Source organism: Carcharhinus amblyrhynchos, chromosome 28 (genome assembly GCF_965287045.1).
Source record: "Carcharhinus amblyrhynchos chromosome 28, sCarAmb.v2.hapA, whole genome shotgun sequence".
Lineage (NCBI taxonomy): Eukaryota > Metazoa > Chordata > Chondrichthyes > Carcharhiniformes > Carcharhinidae > Carcharhinus > Carcharhinus amblyrhynchos.
This window is the reverse complement of record NC_137351.1, coordinates 36,034,149-36,047,657: the sequence shown is the minus strand read 5'-3', so window position 1 is coordinate 36,047,657 and position 13,509 is coordinate 36,034,149. Positions and strand designations below refer to the sequence as shown.

The following is a 13,509-nucleotide window of genomic DNA, read 5'->3' as shown; positions in this document are numbered from 1 at the left end:
ATCTGCATTTTCTGCAGAAGCATACCATGGTGAACCTTATCAAACGCCTTACTAAAATCCATATATACCACGTCTACTGCCTTACCCCTATCCACCTCTTTGGTCACCTTCTCAAAGAACTCAATAAGGTTAGTAAGGCACGACCTTCCCGCTACAAAACCATGCTGGCTATCTCTAATCAATTCATTACTCTCCAAATAACTATAAATCCTATCCCTAATAATTCTTTCTAAAACCTTGCCCACTACAGAAGTAAGACTCACTGGTCTATAATTCCCAGGGAAGTCTCTGTTCCCCTTCTTAAACAATGGGACAACATTCGCTGTCCTCCAATCTTCCGGTACTATACCAGAGACCAACGACGACCTGAAGATCAGAGCCAGTGGCTCTGCAATCACCTCTCTTGCCTCCCATAGAATCCTAGGGTAAATCCCGTCTGGACCAGGGGACTTATCTATTTTCAACCCTTCTAGAATATCCAACACATCCTCTGTATCAACTGCAATACTTTCTATTTTACACCCCTTCACCCCAGTGACCTCCTCAGCTACATTCATATCGTCCTGCGTGAACACCAAAGAGAAATAATGGTTCAATGCCTCTCCAATCTCTTCCGGTTCCACACACAACTTCCCCCTACTGTCTGTAACTGGCCCTAATCTTGCCCTAACCAACCTTCTGTTCTTGACATACCTATAGAACGCCTTAGGATTCTCCTTAATCCTATCAGCCAAAGTCATCTCATGCCCTCTTCTAGCCCTTCTTAACTCCCTCTTCAACTCCCTCCTAGCCAATCTAAAGCTTTCTACTGCACTACCCGAGCCCTCAAGCCTCATCCGAACATAAGCCTCCTTCTTCTTCCTAACCAACAAATCAACTTTTTTTGTGCACCACGGTTCCCTAGCCCTACCAATTCCTCCTTGCCTGACAGGGACATACCTATCACAGACCCGCAGTAGCTGCTCCTTGAAAAAACTCCACATTTCAGACGTTCCTAGTCCCTGTAATCTCCTAGTCCAATCAATGCTTCCTAATTCTCTCCTAATAGCCTCATAATTACCCTTCCCCCAGCTAAAACTACTGACCCGAGGTTCATGCCTATCCCTTTCCATCACTAAGGTGAACGTAACCGAATTGTGGTTATGTGGATCAATCATGCTAAATTGCCCCTTAGCTCCAAAGATGTGCATGTTAGATGGATTAGCCATGGGGAATGCGAAAGGTTTCAGGGAAAGGGCGGGGGAGGAGACCTGGCTAAGATGCTCTGTCAGAGGGTTGGCGCAAACTCAATGGGCCAAATGGCCTTTTCTGCACTGTAGGGATTCTATGATTGTAATAGTTAGTGAGAAATAGTTAGAAGAATTAAAATCTCTTTCAACGTCTGGGTAACAACTGCAAAGACACACACAAGGACACCCACACACAGAGACAAGCATGCAGAGGCGCATGAAGACGCAGAGAAAGGTAGGCGCACAGAGATTCTCTCGCACAATCTCCAACCATCACTATCATATTGGCAGACTAGTTAGCAAAACATATACAATTTAGAGCTCAGTAAATATTTGAATGTAGAACCTAAACTTTGGTATTGCAGCCAGTTCTGGCCACTGCACTTTAGGAAAGTGACAGTTCTTAAAGGGTGTTCAGCCAAGGATGAGCAACCAAAGCTACATTACAAAAGACAGCACAGTGGTATATGGCTAGCACTGCGGCCTCACAGCACCAGGGGCCCGGGCCTTGGGGCACTGTCTATGTGGAGTTTCCTCTAGGTGCTCTGGTTTCCTCCCACAGTCCAAATATATGTGGGTTGTTTGGCATGATAAATTGCCCCTTGATGTCAGGGGGTTAGGAGAGTAGTTACAGGGGTAGGACAGAACCTGGATGGGATTATTGTTGGTGCAAGCTCTATGGGCCAAATGGCCTCCTGCACTGAAGATTCTATGAAGACCAGGATTATTTATGAGAAAAGGGGGCTGAAGGGAAATTTGTTCAAGGTGTAAAGTTAATGGCAAATTTAAGTCAGGTAGACAAAGGAAAGCTGTTCCCAAAGCTAATGGTACAAGGATTAGGGCTCGTATATTTAAAGTTTCAGGCGAAAGAAACAGGGGAGAACAAACTTTCTTGCCTGTGAGGTAACAGCCTGAAATTCAGAGCGATGGAAGGTGAAATGATCAACAGCATCTAAAGGACCCCTGAGGGAAATACATTTTCAGGGCTAGAGGAATAGAGCAGGGGACTAGGCACAACTGGCAATAACTTGATAAGCTGAATGACCTCCAACTGTGCCATAATGGCTATGCACTGTCATACACACTAAATTTACAATTATAAAGTGGATGCAAGAAGAAAAGGACCTGAAGAGGATGGGATATTAAGAGTTGCAGTACAGGATGAGGCAAAGAGCTTAGAATCAGATGCCAGCAAACACAAGAAGACATGTGGGATACTTGCCTTTATCAGCTAGGGCACAGAATATAAAAGCAAGGAGGTTATGATGGAGCTCCATAAAACACTAGTTGGGCCACAGCTAGAGCACTGTCTCACCACACTACAGGGAGGATGTCATTGCACTAGGAAGGGTGCAGAGATTCACCAGGATGTGACCTGGGCTGGAGTGATTCAGCTATGAAAAGGGAGGCTGGTTAGGTTGGGGTTGTTTTCCTTAGAGCAAAGAAGTTGAGGGGGGATCTTATTGAGATGTACAAAATTTTGAGAGACAGCAATAGGAAAAACTTTCTCCCCTTAGTGGTGGGGTAAATAACCAGGGGCATTGATTTAAGGGGCAGGAGATTTAGAGGGGATTTGTGGAAATACTTTTTCACCCAGAAGCTGGTGGCAATCTGGAAGGCTCTGTCTGAAAGATTAGTAGAGGTGGGAACCCTAACAACATTTAAAAGGCATTTAGTTGAGCACTTGAAATGCCATGGTATACAAACCTACTGACCAAGTGCTGGAAAATGAGATCAGAATAGATGGGGGCTCAATAGCTGGCACAAACAAAATGGGTCAAAGAGCCACTTTCAGTGACCAAGGTTCAATTCAGCCTTGTGTGGCATTTGCACAGGTTCCTGTGTCTGCACGGATTTCCTCCAGGTGCTCTGGCTTTCTCCCCCACAGTCTAAAGGTATGCAGGTTAGGTGAAGTGTGGGGTTACAGGGGTACGGGAGAGGGAGAAAGGAAGAGCCCAGGTAAGATTCTTCGTCAGAGAATTGGTGCAGACACAATGGGCTGAATAGCCTGTTCTGCACTGTAGGGATTTTGTTTCTATGATCCCCCCATGCAAGTTGTACAAGATGCCTAGGCTCTAATCTCATCTGAAAAGTTAAATGTAATTTAAGTATATTAAGGATATAATAAATCTTAACTACAGTGGAACAACCTCTTGCACTGAAAATTACCTTGTGCAAGTCTCATTCCTTCAAAATGTAATTATTGTTGGAGCTTTATACATAAAATGATTGGAGGGCAATACACCCTTGATCAAGAAGGCAGAGTTTCACAACTAGAGGGCAAAATACCCAGGAAACACAGGAAGGAATGCAGATTCTACAATACCACTTTATCTAAATGGGTTCCAAGATGATTAGATGTAAATGATTATTTTACAAGATAAATTTTTAATACATTCGTTTCTCACCTGCTAGCAGTCCAAGACTGGTTGAAGATCGATGTGTCGCTGAATGAGTTACATAAGATAAGAGAATGAACTCTGGGTGATTTATGAGCATATTCTGCAAACTTCTGTGCCAAAAATCCTCCCAAGGAAGCACCAAAAATGTGAACCTGTGCAAGTCAGATTGGGCTGGTATTAGGTTATAATGCCTATTTTGATACTGAAGTTCAAGTGAATTTCCACAATTTACCCTTGCAGATAAATTCCATATTATCTGATAATTTTTGTCAAAGATTTCATAAAATCTCCAGCACTCTAGAAACAGTTCACTCAGCCCAAACAGCATTTGTGTGCGAGGAAGGTTCCCACCAGCTCCCACCACACCTTAACTTCCTTCAACAACCATTTCCTTCTATTTCTTTCTCTCTTCTGCTTACTTAACTTCCTGTGGTATGTGCTTTACACATTTTTATTATTCTTTGAGGAAAAAAAATCCTTCTGAATACCAGTGGCTATCTTCATTTCATTTCTAAAGGCCTTTTATCTGATCAAATCTTTGTTTTCTTTTTCTAGAAAAAGTAATGCTAACCAGTTCAATCTTTTGTGATAGTGACCACCTCGGATTTCCTGTTTCATCCTCAGGAATCTTTTTTGCACCTTTTGCAATGCTCCATATCCTTTTTATAATAGGAACCAGAACTGTGCAAAACACACCAAGTATCTTCCAATGATAATTCTACGCCAATTTAACTAACTTCTCTGCTTTTCAGTTCTACCACTTTATAAATGAACCATGGAACTTGGTTTGTTTTTTTTAAAACAGAGTTATTAACTTTCATCAGTACTTTAAATGATTTGTGATTCTCATCCCTACACTCTTCTGCTCCTCTACCTCAATTAGATGAGGTTTATCCAATGGCCATTTAAATGCCCCTAATGTTGGCGAATCCACTACTGTTGCAGGCAGGGCATTCCATGCTCTTACTACTCTAAGTAAAGAACCTACCTCTAACATCTGTCCTATATCTATCACCCCTCAATTTAAAGCCATGTCCCCTCGTGCTAGCCATCACCACCCAAGGAAAAAGGCTCTCACTGTCCACCCTATCTAATCCTCTGATCATCTTATATGCCTCTATTAAATCACCTCTTAACCTTCTTCTCTCTAACGAAAACAGCCTCAAGTCCCTCAGCCTTTTCTCATTAGACTTTCCCACCATACCAGGCAACATCCTGGTAAACCTCCTCTGCATCTTTTCCAATGCTTCCACATCCTTCTTATAGCGACCAGAACTATACGCAATATTCCAACTGCGGCCGCACCAGAGTTTTGTACAGCCACAACATGACCTCATGGCTCCTAAACTCAATCCCTCTACCAATAAAAGCTAACACACCATACGCCTTCTTAACAACCCTATCAACCTAGGGGCCAACTTTCAGGGATCTAGGCACATGGACACCGAGATCTCTCTGCTCATCCACGCTACCAAGTAACTTACCATTAGCCCAGTACTCTGTATTCCTGTTACTCCTTCCAAAGTGAATCACTTCACACTTATCCACATTAAACTCCATTTGCCATCTTTTAGCCCAGCTCTACAGCGTATCTATGTCCCTCTGTAACCTGCAACATCCTTCCGCACTGTCCACAACTCCACCAACTTTAATGCCATCTGCAAATCTACTAACTCATCCTTCTACGCCCTCATCCAGGTCATTTATAAAAATGGCAAACAGCAGTGGCCTCAAAACAGATCCTTGTGGTACACCACTAGTAACTGAACACCAGGATGAACGTTTCCCACCAACCATCACCCTCTATCTTCTTGCAGCTAGGCAATTTCTGATCCAAACCGCTCAATCACCCTCAATCCCACGCCTCCGTATCTTCTGCAATAGCTTACCGTGGGGAACCTTATCAAACTCCTTACTGAAATCGATGTACACCACATCAACTGCTTTACCCTTATCCACCTCTTTGTTCACCTTCTCAAAGAACTCAGTAAGGTTTCTGAGGCATGAGTTACCCTTTACAAAACCGTGTTGACGATCCCTAATTAAATTATTCCTTTCTAGATGATTATAAATCCTATCTCTTATAATCCTTTCCAAAACTTTGCCCACCACAGAAGTAAGGCTCACAGGTCTATAATTACCAGGGTTGTCTCTATTCCACTTCTTGAATAACATTTGCTATCCTCCAGTCTTCAGGCACTATTCCTGTAGACAATAATGACCTCAAGATCAAAGCCAAAGACTCTGCAATCTGCTCCCTAGCCTCCTAGAGAATCCTAGGATAAATCCCATTCGGCCCAGGGGACTTATCTATTTTCATACTTTCCAGAATTGCTAACACCTCCTCTTTATGAACCTCAATCCCGTCTAGTCCAGTAGCCTGTATCTCATTATTCTCCTTGACAATGTTGTCTTTTTCCTGTGTGAACACAGGAAAAAGCTCTCTCTTTAGGTCCTTCCTGGCTAACTTGTAACTTTCAAGCGCCCTAACTGAGCCTGCACGTCTCATCTTGACATAAGTCTCCTTCTTCCTCTTCACAAGTGATTCAACTATAGTAAACCATGGTTCCCTTGCTTGACCACTTCCCGCCTGCCAGGTACATACTTATCAGGGACACGCAGTAGCTGTTCCTTGAACGAGCTCCACATTTCAATTGTGCCCATCCCCTGCAGTTTCCTTCCACATCTTATGCATCCTAAATCTTGCCTAATCGCATCATAATTTCCTTTCCCCCAGCTATAACTCTTGCCCTGCAGTATATACCCATCCCTTTCCATTGCTAATGTAAAAGTAACCGAATTGTAGTCACTATCACCAAAGTGTCCACCTACCTCCAAATCTAACATCTGGCCTGGTTCACTGCCCAGTACCAAATGCAATGCGGCCTCTTGTTGGCCTATCTACTGTGTCAGGAGACCCTCCTGCACACATTGGACAAAAACTGACCCATCTAAAGTACTTGAACTATAGCTTTTCCAGTCAATATTTGTAAAGTTAAAGTCCCCCATAACAACTACCCTGTTACTTTCGCTCCTATGCAGAATCATCTTTGCAATCCTTTCCCTACATCGCTGGAACTTTTCTGAGGCCTATAGAAAACCCCCAACAGGATGACCTCTCCTTTCCTGTTTCTAACCTCAGCCCATACAACCTCAGTAGATCAGTACTCATCAAACGTCCTTTCTGCCACTGTAATACTGTCCCTGACTAACAATGCCACACCTCCCCCCTTTTACCATCTTCTCTGATCTTACTGAAACATCTAAACCCTGGTATCCACAACAACCATTCCTGTCTCTGCTCTATCCATGTCTCCGAAATGGCCATAACATCGAAGTCCCAGGTACCAACCCATGCTGCAAGTTCACCCACCTTATTCCGGATGCTCCTGGCTTTGTAGACACACTTCAAACCAAATTCCTGCCTGCTGGTACACTCCTGCGACCTTGAAGCCTTATTCATGACCTTACCACTCTCAACCTCCTGTACACTGGAGCTACAATTCAGGCTCCCATCCTCCTGCTGAATTAGTTTAAACCCTCCCAAAGAGCATTGGCAAATCCCCCCCCCCAGATATTGGTACCCCTCTGGTTCAGTTGTAGATCAACCCATTTGTAGAGGTCCCACCTACCCCAGAATGACCCCCAATTATCCAAGGATCGGAATCCCTCCCTTCTGCGCCATCCCTGTAGCCACGTGTTCAACTACTCTCTCTCCCTATTCCTCTCCTCGCTGTCACATGGCACAGGTAACAAACCAGAAACTCTTGTTTGTTCTAGCTCTAAGCTTCCACCCTAACTCCCTGAATTTCTGCCTTACATCCCCATCCCTTTTCCTACCTATGTCTTTGATGCCTAAGTGGACCATGACTTGGGGCTGGTCCCCCTCCCACTTAAGGATCCCGAAAATATGATCTGAGACATGACGGACCCTGGCACCTGGGAGGCAATACACCAACTGCGATTCCTATTTGTCCCCCTAACTATGGAGTCCCTAATGACTATTGCTTTACTCCTCTCCCTCCTTTCCTTCTGAGCAACAGGGGCAGACTCTGTGACAGAGACCTGTACCCCATGGCTTACCCCCAGTGAGTCATCCAGGGGTAACTTGGTTGTTATCCAAGGAGTATATCATGTCCTTATTCTTGACAAACAGTGTCACTTCACATTGTGTGCCCAGTCAAGGGTTTGAGTGTCCCCTATTTTGTTCCATTTTTCTTCTGTTCTAACTACACATCCCAGAGTGTTGAAAGAAGTGGCCCTCGAAATAGTGGGTATATTGATGGTCATCTTCCAAGGTTCTATAGACTCTGGAACAGTTCCTACATATTGGAGGGTAGCCAACATAACCCTACTATTTAAAATCACAGAAAGCATAGAAACCCTTCAGTGCAGAAAGAGGCCAGTTGGCCCATCGAGTCTGTGCCAACCACAATCCCACCCAGACCCTACCCCCATAGCCCTACATATTTATCCACTAATCCCTCTAATCTACGCATCTCAGGACACTAAGGGGCAATTTTAGCGTGGCCAATCAACCTAACCCACACATCTTTGGACTGTGGGAGGAAATCTGAGTACCCGGAGGAAACCCACGTAGACATGAAGCGAATGTGCAAACTCCACACAGACTGTGACAAGTCAGGAATCGAACCCAGGTCCCTGCAGCTGTGAAGCAGCAGTGCTAACCACTGTGTTACCGCGCTGCTCATTTAAAAAGGGATGCAGAGAGGAAACAGGGAATTATGGACCCATCTGCCTGATGTCCAGTAAATCGTGCTTGACAAATCTATTGTAATTCTTCAAGGATATAACTAGAAGAGTTGATGTGGGGGAGCCAGTGGATGTGGTTTATTTGGTTTCAAAAGGCGATCACAAGGTCCCTAATAAGAGGCAATGTAAAATTAAAGTAGATGGGATCAGGATAGTGTATTGAGATGGATTGAAAACTGGTTGGCAGACAGGAAAAAATGAGTAGGAATAAACGGGCTTTTTTCTAAGAGACAGGCAGCGACTAGTGGGGGATCACAGGAATCAGTGCTGGGCCCCCAGCTATTCACAATGTCCAATGATTTAGATAAGCAAACTAAATATAATGTTTCCAAATTTGCAAATGACACAAAGCTGAGTGGAAGGGTGAGCTGTGAGGAAACTGCAGAGATACTTCAGTGTGATTTGGACAAATAAGTGGGCAAATACATGGCTGATGCAGTATAAATGTGAGGTTATCCACTTTGGTAGCAAAAATTGGAAAGATGATTATCGAAAAGGCTATAAATTAAGAGGGGAACATGCAATGAGACCAAGGTGTCCTTGTACATCAGTCACTGAATGTAAGCATGCAAGTGCAGTAGGAGGTGAAGTAAATGGTACGTTGGCTTTCATAGCAAGAGGATTCAAGTACAGGAACAGGGATGTTTTGTGCAGTTATACAGAGCCTTGGTGAAACGACACCTGGAATGTTGTGTGCAGTTTTGGTCTCCTTATCTGAGAGAGGAGGTACTTGCTACAGAGGGAATGCGGCAAAGATTTGCCAAAGTGATTCGTGGGATAATAGGACTGATGTACGAAAAGAGATTGAGTTTTAATAGAACTTGGAACACTACAGCACAAACAGGCCCTTCGGCCCACAAGTTGCGCCGATCACTAATTCCCAATGCCATCAGATCCCATATACTCATCCAGAAGTCTTTCAGAAGACCCCAGCGAGTTCGCCTCTACCACCACCGACGGCAGCCGATTCCACTCACTCACCACCCTCTGAGTGAAAAACTTTCCCTTAACATCTCCTCTGTACTTGCTTCCCAGGACCTTAAACCTGTGTCCTCTCATAGCAACCATTTCAGCCCTGGGAAATAGCCTCTGAGAATCCACCCTATCTATTCCTCTCAACATTTTATAAGCCTCTATCAGGTCGACTCTCAACCTTTGTCTCTCCAGGGAGAAGAGACCTAGCTCCTTCAACTTATCTTCATAAGGCATGCCTCCCAATCCAGGCAACATCCTTGTAAATCTCCTCTGCACTCTCTCAATATCTTCCACATCCTTCCTGTAGTGAGGCGACCAGAACTACATAAGAACATAAGAAATAGGAGCAGGAGTAGGCCATCTAGCCCTTCGAGCCTGCCCCGCCATTCAATAAGATCATGGCTGATCTGTCGTGGCTCAGTTCCACATTCCCGCCCTCTCCCCATAACCCTTAATCCCCTCGTTTATCAAAAACCCATCAACCCGCGTCTTAAAAATATTTAGCGAGGCAGCCTTCACCACTTCAACAGGCAGAGAATTCCAGAGATTCACCACCCTTTGAGTGAAGAAGTTCCTCCTCAATTCCGTTCTAAACCGCCCCCCCTTTATCTTGAGGCTGTGCCCCCTAGTCCTACTGTCCTTTCTGAGCGGGAAGAGTCTCTCCACCTCTATCCTATCCATCCCATTCATCATCTTATATGTCTCAATGAGATCTCCCCTCATTCTTCTAAACTCCGAGTACAAGCCTAGTTTATTCAGCCTCTCCTCATAGCTCAACCCCCTCAACTCCAGCATCAGCCTCGTAAACCTCCTCTGCACTCCCTCCAAGGCCAAATCCTTGCGTAAGTGCGGCGACCAAAACTGCACACAGTACTCCAGCTGCGGCCTCACCAGTGCCCTATACAGCTGCAGCAAGACCTCCCTACTTTTATATTGGAGTACTGCGCACAGTACTCCAAGTGGGGTCTGACAAGGGTCTTATAAAGTTGCAGCATTACCTCCCAACTCCTAAACTCAATCCCTCGATTAACGAAGGCCAGTACACCATACGCCTTCTTGACCACATCCTCCACCTGCGAGGCCGATTTAACAGTCTTATGGACCTGGACCCCAAGATCCTTCTGCTCTTCAACTCAGCTAAGACTCCTACCCTCAATATTGTACTCCTGCATCCTGTTGGTCCTGCCAAAATGGACCACTACACATTTATCCGCGTTGAAGTCCATCTGCCACTTCTCCGCCCAGTCTTGCATCCTATCTATGTCATGCTGCAACTTCTGACATCCCTCCAAACTATCCACAACACCACCAACCTTCGTATCGTCAGCGAACTTACTAACCCATCCCTCCACTTCCTCATCCAGGTCATTTATGAAAATGACAAACAGCAAGGGTCCCTGGGGCACTTCACTGGTGACCGACCTCCATGCAGAAAAAGACCCATCCACAACCACCCTCTGCCTCCTGCAGGCAAGCCAGTTCTGGATCCACAAGGAAAAAGCCCCTTGGATCCCATGTACTGTCACCTTCTCAAGAAGTCTTGCATGGGGGACCTTATCAAACGCCTTGCTGAAGTCCATGTAAACCACATCCACTGCTCTTCCTTCGTCAATGTGTTCAGTCACATTTTCAAAGAACTCAACTAGGCTTGTAAGGCACGACCTGCCCTTGACAAAACCGTACTGACTATTCCTGATCATTCTAAACTTCTCTAAATGCTCATAAATCTTGTCCCTCAGAATCCTCTCCATCAACTTACCAACCACTGAGATCAGACTCACCAGTCGGTAATTTCCCAGGCTATCCCTGTTCCCTTTCTTGAAAATAGGAACCACATCTGCAATCCTCCAATCCTCTGCAACCTCTCCTGTCTCCATCGACGATGCAAAGATCATTGCCAGGGGCTCTGCAATCACTTCCCTCACCTCCCACAGTAACCTGGGGTACATCCCATCCGGTCCCAACGACTTATCTATCTTGATTTTATTAGGATTTTATTCACTGGAGTTAAGAAGAATAAGGAGTCTAGAACCGTGGACCACAGACTGAGGGATCGGGATACACCATTTAGGACTGAAATGAAGTAAGGGTGCGGATTGACACATGAAAGTGTGATATTGTTGCCATGCGCAATTCCCTCAAATGTTGACTGGCAATTCAACATTCCAGGGTATAGGATCTTGAGGCATGATAGAAGAGGGGTAAAAAGAGAGATGGTGTAGCTTTATTAATTAAGGAGTTAACTACTGCAATAAAGGAGACACGATGTCTTGGAACGTCTTCAAACGACGTATTGTGGGTAGAACTTAGGAATGTTAAGGGGGCAGCCACATTATTGGATGTCAACAGGAAACAGAGCAGCAGACACTTCATTGTGGCGTGTAAGAATAATAATCAGATTATTAGGAGATTTCAACTTCCCTAATATAAATTGGGATAGTCATAGTTTAGACAGAGTGGATTTCCTGAAATGTAATCAGGGAAGTTTTTTTTGTATCAACATGTAGAGGCCTAACAAAGGGTGGCGTGGTCTGGATCTGGGGAATGAAACTAGAGAAGCGTTCAATGAGGCAGTGGGGAGCAGTTTAGCGATAGCGACAACACAGTATGGTTTGAATTTGTTATGGACAAGGGAAAAGATGGCCTACAAAAGATGGCTTTGGGTTGGGGGAAGGTAGATTTTATTTTAAAAAAGGCAGGATCTGACCAAAGTTGACTGGCAACAGCTCCTTGTGGGAAAGTCTACAGTAGAGCAGTGGGGGGCATTCAAAAAGGGACTGGGGAGAGCACAGATACAACATGTTCCTTACAGGAAGAAATGTAAGAGAAATATTTAGGGAACCCTGGATGTCTAGGACACTTCAGGACTGTGTAAGGGAAATAGAGAGAGAACAGGGAACTATAGACCAGTGAGCTTACCATCAGCATTGGGGAACTTGCTAGGGTCCATTATTAAGGCTTTCACAACTCAGCTTTTGGAAAGCAGTGGTATAATCAAAGTTAGAATGGATTTGCAAAGGGGAATATGGGAAGTGCAAGAGGGAATTTAAGAAAGTAATTAGAAGAAAAAGAACACGTGAAAAAGAACTTGTGAACTAAATTAGGGAGAATCCCAAGATATTTCATAAATATTAAGGAAAGAGATTAACCAGAAAAACAGTAGGGCCCATTAGAGACCAAAGGGCAATCTGTGTGTGAAGCCATAGGAGATTGGAAGGATGTTAAGTGAATACTTCTCATTGGTCTTCACCCAGGAAAAGGAGAATGTAGGTACAAAGTTCAGGAACTTGCAGTTTGATATAGTAAATAAAAAGGTATTGGAGGCCCAGATGAATGGCTGCTGCGAGGCTAGACAGGAAATTGTAAGGGCTCTGACACAAACTTTTAATTCCTCTCTGGTTGCGGGTTAGGTGGCAAAGGGCCGGAGAATGGCTAATGTGGTTCCCTTTTTCAAGAAATGTGGTAGAGATGAACCAGGAAATTACACACTGGTGAGTCTCACATCAGTGCTAGGGAAACTACTGGAGAAAATTCTGAAGGAAAGGATTAATCTCCACTTGGAAAGGCATGGTTAATTAAGGATAGTCAGCATGGTCTTGTCAGATGGAGGTCATGCCTAATAAATTTGATAGAAATTTTTGAAAATGTGGTCAAATGCATGGATAGGGGAAAGGCAATTAATGTAGTATATATAGATTTTAGCAAAGCATTTGACAAGGTCCCACACGAGAGACTGACTGAGAAGGCTGAAGCACATTGGTGAGATGGATCCAAAACTGGCTTAGCGATAGGATACAAAGGGTGGTGGTAGAAGGTAGTGACTGGAGGCCGGTGTCCAGAAACATACCACAAGGATCAGTGCAGGGACCCTTACACTTTGTTATAAACATGAATGATATAGATGATAATGCAGGGGCAGGAATGATAAGCTAGTCTGCAGATAACACCAAGATTTAAGAATGAAGAAGGTCGTAGGTAACAAGAAGATAACAGAATCCTACAGTGCTGAAGAGGCCCTTCCGCCCATCGAGTCCACACCAATATGAGAAACACCTGATTCCCACCTAATCCCAACACTTGGTTCATAGCCCTGAACATTATGACATACCAGGTGCTCACTTTTAAATGCA

At 44.4% G+C, this 13,509-nt stretch overlaps 1 protein-coding gene across 2 annotated transcripts in view; it reads right to left on the bottom strand.

The window, feature by feature from the left end:
* Window positions 1-13,509, bottom strand: part of spg21 (SPG21 abhydrolase domain containing, maspardin) — a 124,135-nt gene that overhangs the window by 50,510 nt on the left and 60,116 nt on the right. For both annotated transcript variants that reach the window (XM_080214035.1, XM_080214036.1), the window contains exon 6: window positions 3,638-3,783. In XM_080214035.1, the coding sequence (XP_080070161.1) occupies window positions 3,638-3,783 (146 nt within the window). The remainder of the gene's footprint in view (window positions 1-3,637; window positions 3,784-13,509) is intronic.